This window comes from Lampris incognitus, chromosome 3 (assembly GCF_029633865.1).
Source record: "Lampris incognitus isolate fLamInc1 chromosome 3, fLamInc1.hap2, whole genome shotgun sequence".
NCBI classification, from domain to species: domain Eukaryota; kingdom Metazoa; phylum Chordata; class Actinopteri; order Lampriformes; family Lampridae; genus Lampris; species Lampris incognitus.
In genome coordinates, this window is record NC_079213.1 from 76199878 (window position 1) to 76219346 (window position 19469).

General features: G+C 44.9%; 1 protein-coding gene across 1 annotated transcript in view; it reads left to right on the forward strand.

Annotated features, from left to right (window-relative positions):
• Window positions 1–19469, forward strand: part of LOC130110611 (unconventional myosin-VIIa) — a 39567-nt gene that overhangs the window by 674 nt on the left and 19424 nt on the right. The window contains exons 3-32 of the mRNA XM_056277769.1: window positions 97–198; window positions 291–443; window positions 1018–1202; window positions 1434–1555; window positions 1675–1817; window positions 1904–2017; window positions 3764–3917; window positions 4115–4191; window positions 4281–4400; window positions 4708–4850; window positions 4978–5188; window positions 5273–5408; window positions 6460–6629; window positions 6743–6883; window positions 7057–7209; window positions 7313–7402; window positions 7508–7602; window positions 7689–7773; window positions 7871–8089; window positions 8499–8708; window positions 8919–9131; window positions 13494–13658; window positions 13753–14052; window positions 14545–14705; window positions 14800–14926; window positions 15027–15146; window positions 15254–15427; window positions 15658–15885; window positions 16006–16173; window positions 16304–16421. Of these exons, the coding sequence (XP_056133744.1) occupies window positions 97–198; window positions 291–443; window positions 1018–1202; window positions 1434–1555; window positions 1675–1817; window positions 1904–2017; window positions 3764–3917; window positions 4115–4191; window positions 4281–4400; window positions 4708–4850; window positions 4978–5188; window positions 5273–5408; window positions 6460–6629; window positions 6743–6883; window positions 7057–7209; window positions 7313–7402; window positions 7508–7602; window positions 7689–7773; window positions 7871–8089; window positions 8499–8708; window positions 8919–9131; window positions 13494–13658; window positions 13753–14052; window positions 14545–14705; window positions 14800–14926; window positions 15027–15146; window positions 15254–15427; window positions 15658–15885; window positions 16006–16173; window positions 16304–16421 (4597 nt within the window). The remainder of the gene's footprint in view (window positions 1–96; window positions 199–290; window positions 444–1017; window positions 1203–1433; window positions 1556–1674; window positions 1818–1903; window positions 2018–3763; window positions 3918–4114; window positions 4192–4280; window positions 4401–4707; window positions 4851–4977; window positions 5189–5272; window positions 5409–6459; window positions 6630–6742; window positions 6884–7056; window positions 7210–7312; window positions 7403–7507; window positions 7603–7688; window positions 7774–7870; window positions 8090–8498; window positions 8709–8918; window positions 9132–13493; window positions 13659–13752; window positions 14053–14544; window positions 14706–14799; window positions 14927–15026; window positions 15147–15253; window positions 15428–15657; window positions 15886–16005; window positions 16174–16303; window positions 16422–19469) is intronic.

Sequence of the window (19469 nt, forward strand, 5' to 3'; positions counted from 1 at the left end):
GTTTATTTAATAACTGCTCTGGAAACTCATTGGTTGATAAAGGTTCCACTCCATCAGACTAGTCAATTCTCATCTGTATGATGTTCCTGCATTTAGGGGGATTTTATATGGGTGGATTCTAGTATTGGGGTGCCAATTGGGGCAGTGGTCGAATTGACAGACACCGGACAGCTTCAGCTGATTGATGATGAAGGAAAGGTACGTTGCATCCATGAGATGGCTTTTATCTGTATGCTGAGAGATCTGTGGCTCAAGGCTCGTAACGTGAATTCTCATAAAAATCCAAACAGGTACACAAGATAAACAGCAAGAAGGCAAACGCCATCCGACCCATGCACCCCACCTCTGTAAAAGGTGTGGATGACATGATTAGGCTGGGCGACCTCACTGAGGCAGGGCTTCTCAGGAACTTGCTGGTGCGACACAAAGAGGGCATCATCTATGTGAGTCATTATATACCAGACCTCCCTTTACTGTGTTTTCGCAAATGGAAGAGCCGCTTGGGTTTTACGATTTCCATAGGTGTCATAGCTTTCATTATTGGTTGCTGACTCTCTTAGACTTTGCCCTGCAGTTTATCATAGTGTTGTTTGTCTCCATAGAGACGAATGGGCGTCTGCTGTGAGTAAACGTTGCTGTATTTCCCTGCCACGGATCAAAGACACACTGATGTGTGTCTTCACTTACGAATCAGACCATTTTAAAATCTAAACCATTGCTGGTGCTGGAGGCAATTTGTATTTTTACATTCTACTTTTCACTGGTGTTAAACCCTTAGCAGTAGTATTACTAGCATGGACATTCAAGGGCGCACTACATGATTATAATCTATCTGTAAAAGTTCTAAAGAGGGAATCAGAACCAGTTTCTAATGGACTCAGCAGAGTCATTGGAGTCATAAGCTTGATGTGTGCTTACTTCACAGTTGCTGATTAATGAACTCCTCTGGAAATAAACAAGTGTACCACTTGTCAACAGTGGTGCTGTGTGAAAGATAGCATGCCTCTCTGTTTTCAGACCTACACAGGCTCCATTCTGGTTGCAGTCAACCCTTACCAGGTGTTGCCCATCTACAGCATAGAGCAGATACACCTGTACACCGACCGGCGGCTGGGCGAGCTGCCTCCGCATGTGTTTGCAATCGCAGACAGCTGTTTCTTCAACATGCGCCGCAACCAAAAGAACCAGTGCTGCATCATCAGGTCTCGCTCTTGTCAACTAACAGGCCTACTAACCATGCTCAAATGCTGGGGGCAAGAAAACATGACCACTATGATATAAATATTCCACTGTGTTTCTTCCAACTGAGAAACGTGTCTGCACAGTTTAATTTGAAATGTGTCAGATATTAAACGAAATAATCTTCACCTAGAATGCAAGGGATGTTGTTTGACGTTTTCTACAGTATGGTCAATTCTTTGTTTCTTTGTCAGCGGAGAGTCGGGAGCAGGGAAAACTGAGAGTGCCAAACTGATGCTGCAGTTCCTGGCTGCTGTAAGCGGCCAGCACTCCTGGATAGAGCAGCAGATTCTCGAAGCCAATCCCATCTTGGAGGGTACGTGGCCAACGCCAGCACAAAGGACATAGAGGAGTTATAAGAATAATCCTACAGAAGCGCATTAGTTTTTTTTTTTTTATCTCTTTAATTTTCTTGAATATTTGTTGTTCCTTCAGCCTTTGGCAATGCAAAAACCATCCGAAATGACAACTCCAGTCGGTTTGGGAAGTACATCGATATCAACTTCAACAAGAGCGGGGCCATTGATGGCGCCCGGATTGAGCAGTACCTCCTAGAGAAGTCTCGTGTTTGCCGCCAGGTAGGGAAATTAATGAAGGGGAATTTCTTTAGGAAATGCTGGTGGTTTAATGTGATATGTGACATGTAGCTCCGTTTCCCGGGCAGGCACCTGAAGAAAGAAACTATCACATCTTTTATTACATGCTGATGGGCATGTCAGCTGAGCAGAAGAAGATCCTATCCCTGGAAAATGCATCACAGTACAACTATCTAACCATGGTACTAAAATATTTTCAGTATGCTTTGAAGGTGAAAAAAAAGGGATCCTATTTGCTAAATCCAAAACATTTATATATTAAAGGAACAGTGTGTAGGATTTAGTGTCATCTAGCGGTGAGGTTGCAGATTGCAACTAACTGAATACCCCTACACTCACCCTTCCCTTTCTAAGCGTGTAGGAGAACCTACAGTGGCCTTCATGTGTCAGTAGCAACTTCCAAAATGATGTCATCATCTAAGACCGCATCGAGTAGCCATAACATCTCAAGTGATGCGGTTCCTTTGGATTGAGATTAGAAATTGTATTTCGTGTAAAACTATACTGGATGGTTTGGAGCCAAAGCAAGAGAGGCAAGATTGAGATGGTTTGGACATATGCGGAGGAGAGATGCTGGGTATACTGGGAGAAGGATGCTGAACATGGAGATGCCAGGGAAGAAGAAAAGAGGAAGGCCAAAGAGGAGGTTAATGATTGTGGTGAGGGAGGACATGCAGGTGGCTGGTGTGACCAAGGGAGATGCAGAGGAAAGGATGAGATGGAAATGGATGATCCGCTGTGGCAACCCCTAACGGGAGCAGATGAAAGGATCAGTAGTAGTCTGTAAAACTATAGGTCATAGCTTCCATGTATATAGCGAATATTATTACTTGTTTTGCTTCTTCGTCTTCCAACCGGTGCATATGAAGGGCTCATTCTAAGCTAACAAAAACACGATGATTTGTAGTTTCAGGTGATTATGCACTAATGAAAACATAGTTATGAATATGATATTCCATCCATCCATTATCCGAACCACTTATCCTGCTCTCAGGGTCACGGGGATGCTGGAGCCTATCCCAGTCATTGGGCGGCTGGTGGGGAAACACCCTGGACAGGCCGCCAGGCCGTCACACAGGGCCGAGACACACACACACACACACACACACACACACACACACACACACACACACACACACACACACACACACACACACACACACACACACACACATTCACACACATTCATACCGGAGCAAACCGGAGCACCCGGAGGAAACCCACGCAGACACGGGGAGAACATGCAAACTCCACCAAGGGGGCGACCCCCAAGGTTGGACTACCCTGGGGCTCGAACCCAGGACCTTTTTGCTGTGAGGCGACTGAGCTAACCACTGTGCCACCGTGCTGCCCATATTATAGTCCATTTCTGCCAATATCCATCCATCCATTAACTGAACTGCATATCCTGCTCTCAGGGTCGCGGGGATGCTGGAGCCTATCCCAGTAGTCACTGGGCGGCAGGCGGAGAGACACCCTGGACAGGCCGCCAGGCCATCACAGGGCCGACACACACACACACACACACACACACACACACACACACACACACACACACACACACATTCATACCTAGGGACAATTTAGTATGGCCGATTCACCCGACTTACATGTCTTTGGACTGTGGGAGGAAACCAGAGCCCCCGAAGGAAACCCACACAGACATAGAGGGAACATGCAAACTCCACACAGAGGACAACCCGGGATGACCCACCAAGGTTGGACTACCCTGGGGCTCGAACCCAGGACTTTCTTGCTCTGAGGCGACCGCGCTAACCTCTGCGCCACCGTGCCACCAGTATTATATTCCATTTCTGCCAATAGATCTCCCTAAATGCTACGCACTGTTCCTTTAAGTAAGAATAAAAAGATAACTATACCAAAGAGGGATTATTTTCTAGTCCTAAAACAAACGGTCACATTGTCAGGGTAACTGCACCAGCTGTGAGGGACGTGATGACATCAAGGAATATGCCCACTTCTGCTCCGCTCTGAAGATCCTAATGTTTACAGAAAATGACTCCTGGGAAATCTCAAAACTACTTGCTGCTATCCTTCACCTGGGCAACGTGGACTTTGAAAGTCAGAGAAATACTATACCTTTAAGATCAAATAATTATACATTCAGATTGTGTAACAAGAATAAGCTATTAATATGACATAAACCTATAAAAGGATATAAAATATCTTTATGATTTGCATATATACACTTATAAATTAGGAATATCGTTTAAGTTAAATTCTTTTCCAGTAGATATATTTTCTTTGTGAAATATCAGGCACCATTGTGAACAACCTAGAGGGGTGTGAGATCTTCACATCAACCCATTTCGACATGGCCAGGGAACTTTTGGAGGTATGCTTTTTTTATTTCACAATAGCTAACTAGTATCATTAAGTTCAAATGAGCTGCTATGAGCTCTTTTTTTTCTCCTTTTAACGTAGGTGGATCCCAAGGCCCTGGAGAAAAGTCTGACGCTGCGCTCCTTTATGACCAACAGAGAGAGTGTGACCAAACCTCTCACATATGCCCAGGCTACGGATGGCAGAGACGCCTTTGTCAAAGTAACACCAATTGCATCTTGTTTTCAAAAGTAATAGACAGAAGAAGCGTTTTGCCCTGGATTCTTTTGTCATTTTAAGTGAGATAAAATGTCATTACCCTCAGTAATAGATCGATTCGAAATGTTATGAAGTGCAAAAATTAAACAAAAAGCCAAAACACAATAGTGAATAACACTTTACCAATGAAATTATCAATAGCTCAAACTGCTGATTGTGACCAAGTTTTGTATCTTGTATGAAATGCATTTTAGCATTTGTCACTTTCCTAAATTAGAAAGTGTCGTTGTGTCTCTGTGAATTTATCCAGGCTATTTATGGAAGACTTTTTGTCTGGGTGGTGGACAAAATCAATGCCACTGTATTCAAGCCTCTCCCAGAGGATTCGGAAGTGGTCCGACAGTCAATAGGCCTGCTGGACATATTCGGCTTTGAGAACTTCAACAAAAACAGGTTGGTATATGCAACAGTTCATTAAGATTAGAACTCTGTTTGCACTGAGGGATTTTGGCAAATTTCCAACAATCCATTAATGTTTTCTTTTCTCTTTACGTTGTGATTTTTTTTTGCATTGTTTTAGCTTTGAGCAGCTGTGCATCAACTTTGCAAATGAACAGTTACAGCAGTTCTTCGTAAAGCACGTTTTCAAGTTGGAGCAGGATGAGTACACCCATGAAAACATTGTATGGACACATATTGAGTACAACGACAATCAGTGCACGCTGGATGTGTTGGCTACCAAACCCCTCAACATGTTGGCCCTCATTGATGAGGAAAGCCACTTCCCCAAGGTTACTGTTCCACTTGAACAATTACTAAACTTGATCGTTTAAAAGAAATGAAGGTGCTAATTTTCTCCTCTTGTTTGTCTTAAGGGTACGGATACCACTATGCTGCAAAAGATGAATCAGGTCCACGGGAAAGGGGGCATTTATATTCCTCCCAAAAACAACTATGAGACTCAATTTGGAGTCCAACATTTTGCTGGAGTGGTCTACTATGATTCAAAAGGTACTTTGAAGACACAAACACAGAACAAGACATTGCCGAGTCCAATTCGATGTGTTTCTGTATTTACATATACTCATTTGGAAAACATTTACAAAAGGGAATCATGAGAGTCTACGATTGGCAGATAAATTTGAGTGTTACCATCTGGCATCATAGAGCTTTACATACAGTAATTATATAATCGCAAAGAGTGTGTGCCGTGTTGATTGCATTTAGTGTAAGTGTGCTTCAAGTGGCAGACATTTGGAGAATCAAGGTAGAAAGTAAATTTACATTGCCACTTACTGGTATGACAGGCATGTTATTTTCATATGTGATAATGGGGTCATATGTGATGTCCTCATCTGTATTCAACAACGATTTAATTCACTTAATTGCTTTATTTCCCGGGCGGCATGGTAGCACAGTGGTTAGCACGGTCACCTCACAGCAAGAAGGTCCTGGGTTCAAGACTCGGGGTAGTCCAACCTTGGGGGTCGTCCCGGGTTGTCCTCGTTGTGGAGTTTGCATGTTCTTCCCGTGTCTGTGTGGGTTTCCTCCGAGTGATCTGGTTTCCTCCCACAGTCCAAAGACATGTAGGTCAGGTGAATCAGCCATACTAAATTGTCTCTAGGTGTGTGTGTGTGTGTGTGTGTGTGTGTGTGTGTGTGTGTGTGTGTGTGTGTGTGTGTGTGTGTGTGTGTGTGTGTGTGTGTGTGTGTGTCGGCCCTGTGATGGATTGGTGGCCTGTACAGGGTGTCTCCCCAATGACTGCTGGAATAGGTTCCAGCATCCTGCGACCCCAGTTGAGATAAGTGGCTTGGATAATGGATAATGGATGGCTTTATTTCCCGGCAAATACAGTTTTTGATTTCTGGTTGTGGTACAAGGATAGACGGTTAGTGAGGTGCCTCTGGGGATGACAGAAGGCGGGTGGGATTAGTATTCTTTTCTCAAGAGTAATTCAACAGGTATGGTTGTAGGGGGGCTTGAGTCCTTGTCCTCCAAATAATGGAAAACCTCACTATCTTCAAGACCATCATGCTGCCCCCCCTCCCCCGAATGTCTTTAGGTTTCCTTGAGAAAAACCGTGATGCGCTAAGCTCTGATGTGATTCAGCTGGTAGAGACCTCTACCAGTAAGCTCCTCAAAAAGGTATTCTGCAATGAGCTCTCCCCTGGCACAGTTAAGAACAGCACCAACCCCAGGATGACTATCACAACCCCAAAAAACTCTCTCCGGGTCAGTGAAGCCCCAGACACAACTACATTCAGTTGGCATCAGTCCAACAGCCCGTTAATATCATTCTATATACGTCTTACTGTGTGTTATTTTTGTCTCTATGTACACGGTAGCAAGGAACCGACTCTAAGAAGCGCATGCTGACCTTGACTGGCCAGTTTCGTCAGTCACTGGATGCCCTGATGAAGACACTGACTGTGTGCCAGCCCTATTTCATACGCTGCATCAAACCCAATGACTTTAAGAGGCCCATGGTGAGGAAAGAGAGAGCAAATCAAGCCATTCAAATCTTTACTTACCTGTATATGTATTGGGAACTAGGATGGTGTAGATTGTTCCATATTACAAAAATGTGTAACAAAATATATACGAATTCTTATGTTGTGAGTAAAAGTATGATGAAAATGTGCCCATATGTCTTTCTCAGTTGTTTGACAGAGAGTTATGCATGCGTCAGCTCCGTTACTCTGGGATGATGGAGACGATCAAGATCCGTAAGGCTGGCTATCCCATACGCTACACTTTTAACGAGTTCCTGGAACGCTACCGAGTCCTACTGAAAAACTTTGACCCCAACACTGTGAGATGGAGGCTATGATATGACGTTTGATTTTGTGCTTAACATCTGCAGTTTTCAATCATTTCATGCTTCAAAGTTACCAAATGCATTTTTTCCATATCAGGAAATGGAGACATGCTGTGAAAGCATATGTAAGAATATACTCACTGGAGAAAGTGACTGGAAGACTGGCAAGACAAAGATATTTCTTAAGGTATATACAATATTAAATTTATGTATTGATCGATAAGAGACATAGATTTCATTGACAAGTCTGATATTTAATATTTAATGTTTTCTCTTCACTCTTTACTTTTAGGACATCCATGACACCATACTTGAACTGGAGCGAATAAAAGAACTAAATAAGAAAGCACTTTTGCTCCAAAGAGTTCTGAGAGGCTACAGATACAGGTATGGGACAAAAAGCTGCACAGTGACTTACTGCTCATGTATGTGACATGTTTCTTGACATCTGCATGTTTCATGCTGTGTTACAGGAGAGATTTCCTGAGAAAAAAGGCAGCTGCTCTTGTAATTCAGAAATACTGGAGAGGCCACAAAGGCAGAAAGCTTTACAGAGTGGTGGGTTGCCACATTTGACGGAATGTACAGTATACTAGATTTATTCTGTAAACAGGACCTTACACAAAACAAATTCATATTTCTGTATTGATTTTAGGTCCAACTGGGCTTTACTCGACTGCAAGCAAAGGTCCGCTCTCGTCAGCTCCAATACCGGTACAGTAAAGAGCGGGAGGCGGTCTTGGTGATACAGACCCGGGTCAGGGGATTCCTTGCCAGGAAGCAATTGACGCGCAAGAGAGATGCTGTGATCCTCTTGCAAGCACATACCAGGGGTTTCCTGGCGAGAAATGCCGTCAAACAGATGAAAAGAGCCGTATGTTTAATTTCTGCGCAACAGATCAATGCAACAATAACTTATCTTAGGTGCAAACGTAGCCTTGTCAGAACTTGGTTGGTGAAGTGAATTTATGTGAAGATGAAGTGAATTTGTGATGAGAAGGTCAGTGGTTCAACTCTCTCAACAACTTGTGTCAAAGTAGTGGTGACCAAAGCAATTAACTATAGGTGCTACTTCTGAGAGGTGAAAGGAGAACAAGACTTGTTTAATTTTGCATTTCTTGTGTTTGCGCATGCATTTAACCCTCATTCCACAATGCAATAACTGTAAATAATTGATGGTTTGTTTGTCACTTTATCTTGCTGATTAAACAAGGGGAAACATTTTACATTTCATATAGAATGCAATTTTTTACTGTTTCAGTTGTTGCTGTTATTTCTTTCAGAGATTCCTCTCTGCTAAAGAGAAACAAGAAGAAGAGCTAGCCATATTGGAGAGACAGAAGCGCCTAGAGGAAATACTGAGGAAGAAGCAAGAGATGGAGGCCAATGCCCTGTCAGAATCTATCACTGACCAGGAAATGGTGGACACTTACTTTAGCTTCCTTCCCAATATGGTTGGTGGGCAAGAAGGGCATGCACCTGTGGGGTTTAAGGTCAGAGCATTGAAAGAGTGATGTTGTAACGTGCACTGGGGAGAGAGAGAGAGCGAGAGAGAGAGAGAGAGAGAGAGAGAGAGAGAGAGAGAGTGTAATATTGTCTTAAGCTTGGATGGCTTCCAAACCAGACTTCCTGATGGGCATTACGTATTTCATATCCCATGCCACAGTTATGGCATAATGTTTTCCCGTGTATTCTGTTTTCAGGATTTGGATGAGAAAAGGACAGCTCTTGAGCAAGTAGACCTAGATGATATCCCCATGGTGGAGGACATTCCTGAGGAAGATAACAGTGATCTGGATGAGTACTCCTTCTCCAAATTTGCTTCCATGTACTTCCAGGGTGCAGCCAGCCCCACCCACATCCGCCAAAGGCTTAGACAGCCTCTTCTCTACCACGAGGACGAAGGAGATGTGCTCGTACGTCTTATATCTTAAATGTCTGCATATGTCATCTGCTATTGTACAGACATTGTCTACTGTAGCACACTTTCCAGCAAAGTACATTCAAAGTCTGCACTGACTGTTTTTGCACATGTATCCTGTTCTGCACTTTGAATTACTTTTGTGTCAGCTTCGTTAGCCGATGATGCTAACTATCCAACCAGATAAACACTCCCAAGAAACTCCATGGCAAGGGTATCAATTTTCATGAAGTTTACTGAGAATCTTGTGAAACTGCAAGCACGATACAGATTGTATCAGAATTATGAAACAGTATTAAACGATAAACATAGAACAGGTCACGGTAGGTATCTGGGCAGATAGCATAGAGGTGCGGAGCTAGCCTAGCCTAGCCACAGCCAGGTAGCATAGAGATACAGAGCTAGCCTAGCCACATACTGCCATGGCTACCATAAAATATATACTTCGACATTCACTCTGACACAAATTATCCTGCTGGTTATATTAACTTATATTGTCAGAAGAACTGTGCTTACAGACGTTGCTTTAGCTAGCAGAATATAGAAGAATGGCGTTTAAATTGAAGAGCTGATGACCGATGGCAGCGCATATCGTGAACCATGAGTTTACATCCGGAAGCCTGGTTGCTAAAGTCCGTCTCACACAAGAATTATTCATTCATTCATTAATTCATTCATCATCAGCCGCTTCTCCGGGGTTGGGTCGCGGTGGCAGCGAGCTAAATAGGGCACTCCAGACGTCCCTCTCCCCAGCAACGCCCTCCAGCTCCTCCTGGGGGATCCCAAGGCATTCCCAGGCCAGACTGGACATGTAGTCCCTCCAGCGAGTTCTGGGTATACCCCGGGGTCTCCTCCCAGTTGGCCGTGCTCGGTAAACCTCCAAAGGAAGGCGCCCAGGAGGCATCCTAATCAGATGCCCGAACCACCTCAACTGGCTCCTTTCGACGTGAAGGAGCAGCGGCTCTACTCGCAAGCTCCCTCCGAATGTCTGAGCTCCTCACCCTATTTCTAAGGCTGAGCCCAGACACCCTACGGAGGAAACTCATTTCAGCCGCTTGTATCCGCGATCTCACCTTTTCGGTCACTACCCAAAGTTCATGACTATAGGTGTGGGTTGGAATGAAGATTGACTGGTAAATTGAGAGCTTTGCCTTCTGGCTCAGCTCTTTCTTCACCACAATGGTCCGGTACAACGTCCGCATTACTGCTGATGCTACACCAATCCAACTGTCAATCTCCAGTTCTATCCTACCCTCACTCGTTAACAAGACCCTGAGATACTTGAACTCCTTCACTTGAGGCAACAACTCATCCCCAACCTGGAGGGAGCAATCCACCATTTTCCGGTAGAGAACCATGGCCTCAGACTTGGAGGTGCTGATTCTCATCCCAGCCATTTCACACTCAGCTGCAAACCGTGCCAGTGTACGCTGGAGGTTGCGTTCTGATGAAGCCAACAAAACCACATCATCTGCAAAGAGCAGAGATGCAATTCTGAGATTCCCAAAACGGACGTACTCCTCACCTTGGCTGCACCTTGAGATCCTGTCCATGAATATCATAAACAGAATTGGAGACAAGGGACAACCTTGGCGGAGTCTGACACCCACCCAAAACGTGTTTGACTTTGTGCCAAGAATGTGGACACATCTCTCACTTTGGTTATACAAGGACCGGATGGCTTGTAGCAACTGCCCCAGTACCCCATACTCCCGCAGTACCCCCCACAGAGTACCCTGGGGTACACGGTCATAAGCCTTCTCCAAGTCCACAAAACACATGTAGACTGGCTGGTCAAACTCCCATGCCCCCCTCATTACTTCTGCAAGGGCAAAGAGTTGGTCCGTTGTTTCACGGCCAGGACGGAATCTGCATTGTTTCTCCTGGATCCAAGGTTCGACAATCGGTCAGAGCCTCCTTTCGAATACCCTAGAGTAGACTTTCCCAGGGAGGCTAAGCAATTTGATGCTCTGATAATTGAAGCACACCCTCCAGTCCCCCATTTTGAATCAGGGAACCACCACCCCAGTCTACCACTCCACAGGTACTGTCCCCGAACTCCACATGACACTGAAGAGGCGTGTCAACCAAGACAGCCCAACAATGTCCAGAGCCTTCAGCATCTCAGGGCAAATATCATCCACACCCGGCGCCTTGCCATCAAGGAGCTTTTTAACTCCCTCAGAGACCTCTGCCAGGGATATAGGTGGGGCTTCCCCTAAGTCTTCAGACTCTACCTCCTCCACTGAGGACATGTTAGTCAGGTTCAGGAGCTCCTCAAAGTGTTCTTTCCACCGCTTGACAACTTCCCCAGTCCGGGTCAACAGTTCCCCTCCCCGGCTGAACACAGCCTGAGTCAAGCCCTACTTCCCCTTCTTGAGTCGCCAGAACTTCCTTGAGGCCAACCGAAAGTCCTCCTCTATAGCCTCGCGGAACTCCTCCCATAACCGAGTTTTTGCTTCCGCGGCCGCCGAAGCGGCAGCCTTTCTGGCCTCCCGGTACCTGTCTGCTGCTTCAGGTGACCCCTGGGCCAACCAAGTCTGAAAAGCCTCTTTCTTCAGCCTGACGGCTTCCCTCACCGTTGGCGTCCACCAGCGGGTTCTTATGTTGCCGCCTCGACAGGCACCGATGACCTTATGACCACAGCTTCTGCCTGCCGCATCTACAATAGAGGCTTTGAACATGGCCCACTCAGTCAGACTCCATGTCCCCAGCCTCCCTCGGGATACACGAGAACTTCTTCCGGAGGTAGGAATTGAAGATCTCACGGACAGGGGCCTCCGCCAGACGTTTCCAGTTCACCCTCACTACATGTTTGAGTTTGCCAGGTCTGTCCGGCAGTCTTCCCTGCCATCTGATCCAACTCACCACCAGGAGGTGATCAGTTGACAGCTCTGCTCCTCTCTTCATCCAAGTGTCCAAAACATATGGCCGCAGATCTGATGATACAACCACAAACTCTATCATCGATCTTCGGCCTAAGGTGTTCTGGTACCAAGTACACTTATGAACTACCTTATATTCGAACATGGTGTTTGTTATTGCCAATCCATGACTCACACAGAAGTCCAATAACAAGGCACCACTCAGGTACAGATTGGGGAGGCCGTTCCTCCCAATCACGCCCCTCCAGGTTTCTCCATCATTGCCCATATGAGTGTTGAAGTCCCACAGCAGAACTACAGAGTCCCGAGGTGAAGCCCTATCCAGGACACCACCCACAGACTCCAAGAAGGCCGGATACTCCAAACTGTTATTCGGTGCATAAGCACACACAACAGTCAGAGCATTTCCCCCAGCAACTCACAGTCGTATAGAGGCAACCCTCTCATTCCCCGGGGAGAACTCCAACATGGCGGTGCTCAACCGGGGACTTGTGAGTATCCCCACACCCGCCCGGCGCCTGTCACCTTGGCCAACTCCGGAAATGTAATGAGTCCAGCCCTTCTCCAGGTGTTTGTTACCAGAGCCCATGCTCTGTGTAGAGGTGAGCCCAACTATATCTAGTTGGTACTGCTCCACCTCCCGCACCAGCTCAGGTTCCTTCCCTGCCAGAGAGGTGACATTCCACATCCCAAGGGCCAATCTGCCATGTCTGAAGTCGGCATACCCTGGTCCCCGCCTTTGCCTGCCACCCGGCCTGCATTGCACTCTACGCCAATGCTCATCCCTGCGTGTGGTGGGTCCACGGGGTGGTGGTTCCATGTTGTTTTTTCAGGCTGGGCCCAACCAGGCCCCATGGGCCAAGGCCCAGCCACCAGACACTCGCCAGCAAGCTCCCCTGCCAGGTTTGGCTCCAGGAGGGGGCCCCAGTTTCCTTTTTTCGGGCGAGGTGCTGTAACTCTGCTGGTGTAAATTCATTGGGTTTTTGGGACTCGCTCTTAGTCTGGCCCCTCCCCTCGGACCAATTTGCCTTGGGAGACTCTACCAGCGGCTATTGCCCCCGACAACGCAGCTCCCGGGATCACCGGGACACACAAACCCCTCCAACACGTTAAGGTGACGGTTCTCAGAGGCGACACCGGAATTAAACAAGCAAGGAACAACCTTGTACATGAACTACCGCAGGGTGGTGCTACTACACAAGATAAACAATTTAAACACATTATGCTACCTTTCTAGGGAGAGAACAACTTTCATAAGTACTTTTATTTTCCATACGTGTGTTTAGCCAGGAAAACGAGCATTTCATTATGAGAATAAGTGGAATCTTACTTTTCATAAATAACGAATAAATTTGAAACTAAACCACCTTCATTTATTACTCATTTGTTTTGTTCATATTTCTTTCTTTTCTTTTTTTGATATTGCCTGAAATTACAATAGAATTTCCACTTCCAATGTCTTTTTTTAATAGGCTTCGCTCACAGTATGGTGGATCATTTTGAGGTTCATGGGAGACCTCCCTGAACCTAAGAAGCAGGTCCAAGTCAGTGGTATGTCCAAAGAAAACTACTCTCTCCCACAAGACTTGGTCTCCAGAAAGGACAGACGTCTGAGTCACATGGTTGGCCTGGATCAAGTGAGTAATAGTGCAGCGTTGCAGAGTAGAATATTATCAATTTTTCATAAAATTCAAAGAGAAACTTGACAAAATTGCTACATTTCTTTTGTAGAAAGTACTAAGGAGTAAGAAAGACAGAACATTTTCCACAGTCCCTGAGCAGGCACCTCGAAACAGGAAAGCCTCTACATTCACAGACTTGCTAACAAGAAGCAGGAAGGTTTCTGCCATACCAAATGAGATGGTTCAAAACCGTAAGACGTACACAGTCCCAGAAGAGACCCCTCGAAACAGGAAGACGTCCATATTCACTGATCTGCTGACTAGGAGTAGAAAGGCATCCACTATCCCAGAAAATGGAGTACCAGAATCCCCTTCCCCGCTCAAGAGAGCCTCTGTCATTATGGAGGAGGTGAGCACAGACAAAAGAAAGCCTTCAGCATTTTTCAGTCTTTTTGACTCTGGGTTATATGCTTTAATATGGGAGCATTTTCCCTGAATCGCAACGTTGAAGCACAGTGAACCAATGCTGTAAAGAGGTTTGATGTCATGATTTTTTTCATTTGTGTTTAAATTTGAATGTTTGGTCAGGGATGAATGCTTATGTTCCAAGCTTTTGTAACAGGTGGGGCTTAACATAAAAGCATTTTACTGCACATTTTCATTTGATTACTGCAGTTTTCACATTTCCTTGTAGATAAGAGGATGTAGTCTTAAAACATTGTCGAATTGCAGCATTATTAACATTGTGATATTCGAAAAATCGCAATATGTATCAAATTGGCACTAAAATATATCTGTAGTATCAACTCAGGAGGTGCCTGCCAAATTACAATCTTACTGTGATCTTTTCTGTATGACTCTCGTCAATCTATTGATGAAAAGTTTACAATATTTCTTACAGCCAGAAGATGAGAGTGAGGTATCCAAACCTCTCACTATGCAGACAGTGAATGAGGAGAACAATGTAATGATTGGAGAGGGACCCTCCCTGGATCTGCCGATGACGTCTCTTGAAAAGCTCCACATTATTGTGGGATATGCTATAATCCGGCCCGATCTCAGGTTAAACAGCACTGATTTTACAGCCCATACATCTTTTCTTGTGTTTCATATTTTTCACGAATTTATAATGTTATCAGGTCTGCTTTCTCCCCAGAGATGAGATCTACTGTCAGATCTGCAAGCAGCTTCAAGATAACAACAATCGTGGCAGCTTTTATCGAGGCTGGATCCTTCTGTCCCTCTGCCTTGGCATCTTCCCACCAACTGAACGCTTTATCAAGGTAAGCACTGCAAGTTCTCTTAATCAAATCAGCATCATAAAGCCACATGTTGGATTATTTGATCATTCATGTATTGCTGTTTTGTCCTTTGAATTGGCAGTACCTCCAAAGTTTCCTTCGTTTTGGCCCCGTGGGTTATGGTCCCTACTGTGCTGAAAGACTGCAGCGCACTGTAATGAACGGTGTACGCGGGGAGCCTCCAAGCTGGCTAGAGCTACAAGTAATGACACACAAGCTGCTCTCACAGACAAAGTACCCATACCTGTGAATGCACAGTTGTTCCTGGGATCATCTAAAATATTGTAATTTCTTACTGTGCTATGACAGGCAACCAAAACGAAAAAGCCCATAGCTGTGTCTGTGACCCTCATGGATGGCCGCACGATAAGCCTGCCTGTTGACTCAGCATCTACTTCCAAGGAAATCTGCAAAATCCTCTCCCAAAAAGTTAAACTGAAAGACACATTTGGCTTTTCTCTCTACGTAGCCCTGTATGATAAGGTTAGACAACTGCACCGCAGACCGGACATCTATGAATGCACATGTCCAGCTTTGACATTTATGATGGGATGTGAGGCAGTCAGAATAGAGCTAACAACATCTAACTTGTGAAAAATATTTTAATTTAAAGTGTTCAAACTTAAGCCAGGAGGTTCAAAAGGTATAACAGGAGTATTACTTATGACAATAAATGCAATCAAATGTGTTGGGTTTTTTTGCCTCTCCTTAAGGTGTGGGCTCTGGGTGGTGGTCGAGAGCATGTGATGGATGCCATCTCCCAGTGTGAGCAAGAGGTGAAAAGAAAAGGTGGGCAGGAGCAGCATGCCCCTTGGCGTCTCTACTTCCGCAAGGAAATCTTCACACCCTGGCATGACAGCAAAGACGACAGCATCAGCACAGACCTAATTTACAAACAGATTGTGCGTGGTCTGAAGTACGGAGAGTACCAGAGTGAAAAGGTAAGATTATTTTTCAGGGTGCACTACATCGATTGATTATAATTTTTATGTGAAATTCCCAGCACAGACCTAGATGTATAATACATAGTATATTTCTTTTCATTTTTGAACTTGATAAAGGAGGATGATTTGGTTCAGCTTGCTGCAAAACATTTATACATCCAGCATGGGTCAGACAGCAGTCCAGAAAATGTTAAGGCTGTTGTATTAGACTGCATAAACACCTCACTGCTTGAGGCCAAGACAGAGGCCAAATGGTTGCAGATGGTCAGCGCTGATCATGCTCAGGTCAGTCACATCCCATGTCAGGAGCCGCATCATGGAGAAAAGTTATTTGTCTGCGTTGGAAGAATAAAAATACTTCACAAAGGCCAAGAGTGGATTTGATGGTTTTCTCTTTTTTCTTACCCAATACAAGGGTTCTTATGTAAGTTCAAGGCAAGCGGCAGTTGATGTGAAGGCAGAGGTGGTTGACTATGCCCGTCAGAAGTGGCCAATGTTCTTCTCCAGGTTTTTTCAGGTTGCCAAGATCTCAGGTAAGTGTCAAGTTATCGTATGTAACTAAAGCTTTATTTATATAGCACCTTTTTAAACCAGAAAACATGTACTAAAACATCAATGGGGGGGGGGTATTTTTATACTTTTCAAACAAATTGGTATAACTACTGTACGTCTATGAATCACATCTCTGACAGTGTTTTGACTCGCAGTTTTTTTGGTTTCACCAAAAGTGGTTTGGTTTCCAGTGCTCCATGCCCACATCTAAAGAAACAGTCTGTTTTGGGTCACAGAAAGTTGAATCAATTCATCTGGACACAGCGTTTATTGAGAGAAACATTTCCACTGCATGGTACCAACTCGACTCAACTCTACTCACTTTTTTTGGTTTTCTATTGGACAAAAGTTAGGGATAGTAGCTGATGCCAGGTACTTTTTTTGGCACCACCTCCATCGAGGTTCTAATTGAGCTGAGACGATACGAAAAGGTGACATGAAAATACCACTATGAATAAATAAATAAAAATAAAATAAATACAATATAAATATATTTATATTTATTTAAATATAAATAAAATCTTAAAAAAAACTAGTCAACATGCCCACAAATGACCAGCAGGGCTTCGCCGTGAGGCGATACTATCTGCAGTGGAAAACGAAATCCCAAAAACTAAAGCGAGTAGAGTCGAATAGAGTAGTCAAATTGAGCCAGTACCATGCAGTGGAAAAGGGGCATAAGTGACCTCTTCAGTCTAAACTGATTGCAGATATCCCCACCCTTATAAACAATACAGTGGCATAATGACCAAAAACAACAATCGTTTTCATATGCAAATTGCCGTGACTTTTCAATGGCCATGTGTACTGTTCACAGAGGATTTGGGAATGGTTGCAATCATAGCATTGTAAGATGGTGACAGATGTACTCTTAGAGCCCCCCCCCCTCGGTTCAGTGATGGTCTTTCCCTCTTCACATAGATGGCCTCTTTGACTCCCCGTTCAAGTAGCTGGATAGCTCAGTAGGTAAGAACGCTGACTTTCCCGCCAGAGATAGGAAGTTCAAACCCTGGTTGGGATGAATCTCCAGTAAGAAGTCTGTGGCTTAGACTCCTAATGATATACAACCCAACTACTTCATATGAGTGAGAGTAACACTAATAGAGTCATACCGGATTGTACGTTGCCCAGATTAACAAGGTTTGTGTCAACTGTTGGGGAACCAGGACAACCTGATGAGAAATGGGCTACTCAGACAAGGCATTCATGGACAGGGGCTGAGAACCTGGAACTGATGGAATTGGTTTTCTGGAATTGATGGAATTGGTTTCCCCGAAGAACATTTTGTACATCGGGGAAAACAGATGCTGGCTAAGAGGATGGCACAACACAGAAGAGCTATCGTGTCAGGCCAGGACTCTGCAGTCTATACCCATCTACAGGCCAGTGGCCACTTTTTCAAGGATGAGGCTGTGCACAACCTTGATAGGGAGGAACACTGGTTTGAATGGGGAGTCAAAGATGCCATCTGTTTGAAGAGGGAAGACAATCCCTGAACCGGAGGGGGGCTAAGAGTACATCTGTTACAATGCTGTGATTGCAACCATTCCCAAATCCTCTGTGAATAGCACACATTGCCATTGAATAGTCACAGCAAATTGCATATGAAACCGATTGTTGTTTCCGGTCTTTATGCCACTGTATTGTTTATAACTGTGGGAATACCAGCAGTCAGCTGAGACTGAAGAGGTCACTTAGATGAGTGATGAAACATTTCTCTCAATAAACATTGTGTTACCTAATAAAAACATTATCCCCCCCCCTTTTCCTATCCAAATGTACCTGGCCAGTTACCCCACTCTTCTGAGCTGTCCCGGTGGCTGCTCCACCCCCTTTGCCGATCAAGGGAGGGCTGCAGACAACCACATGTCTCCTCCAATACATGTGGAATCGCCAGCTGCTTCTTTTCACCTGACAGTGAGGAGTGTCACCAGGGAGACGTGGCGCGTGGCAGGATCACGCTATTCCCCCGAGTAACACCCCGCCCCCCCCGAGCGGGCGTCCCAACCGACCAGAGGAGGTGCTAGTGCAGCGACCAAGACACATACCCACATCCAGCTTCCCACCCGCAGACACGGCCAATTGTGTCTGTAGGGACGCCCAACCAAGCCGGAGGTAACACGGAGATTCGAACCGGTGATCCCCATGTTGGTAGGCAGTGGGATAGACGGCTACGCTACCTGGACACCCAAAAAAAGCATTATTCTTAAGCCGCTACTCTAATTGGCAGGCAGTATTGCTGGCCCTACCCTCCTCCCTTGGTTGAATCCATGACTGCCCTTCCAAAGGTTGGTAGTTCTCGGAGTGACATCACTCACGGACCATTCAAAATGGCTCCTTCATATATTGGTATTTTGTCACAAAAAACAAACAAAAAAAAAAAACAGGTGTGCTGTGAAAGCATAAAATTGATACTCCTCACTGCTAGCAAAATCCATCCCAAAACTAGGAAAATCTTGTTTTCTATAATACCTCCCCCCCTCTTAAAACATGGCACAGCACAAGTGTTTCTGGGCCAAGGCCTTAAAGCTGAAATCTGGGATTTTTCACCATTAATGAATAGTTATCTTATCCATCTGGTCCATGGAGTCAGGTTACATGATACTAACAAACAATACTGACCATGGTTGGCGACATTGTCCATACACTGCTGTTGAAATGTTTGACCAGGTAGATCAAACACTGGTGCAGCAGCAAACACTTTCCTACCTAAACAGGAAAAAAGACTGAAACATGATGATAAGGTGATGCTTCTGCTGGACAGGTCATCTACCATCTATGTTACAGCAGGACAGTGTTTCCATGTAGTTTGATGTAGTTCATAATACATTGGATTACCTGCGTTAGCTTTGGTCACAGGATCCCATTTTTTACAAGGGTGGGAGCTGTTTATTGCTGAGCTGACGGCACACAAGTGACAATGACTGCTGCACCTTTTTTGAAGTTTAGGGAAACCATGGATTTAAGCTTTATCACCAAGGTCTACACAATCAGCAGCAAAAAAAAAATTGTCACAGATCATTTCGCTT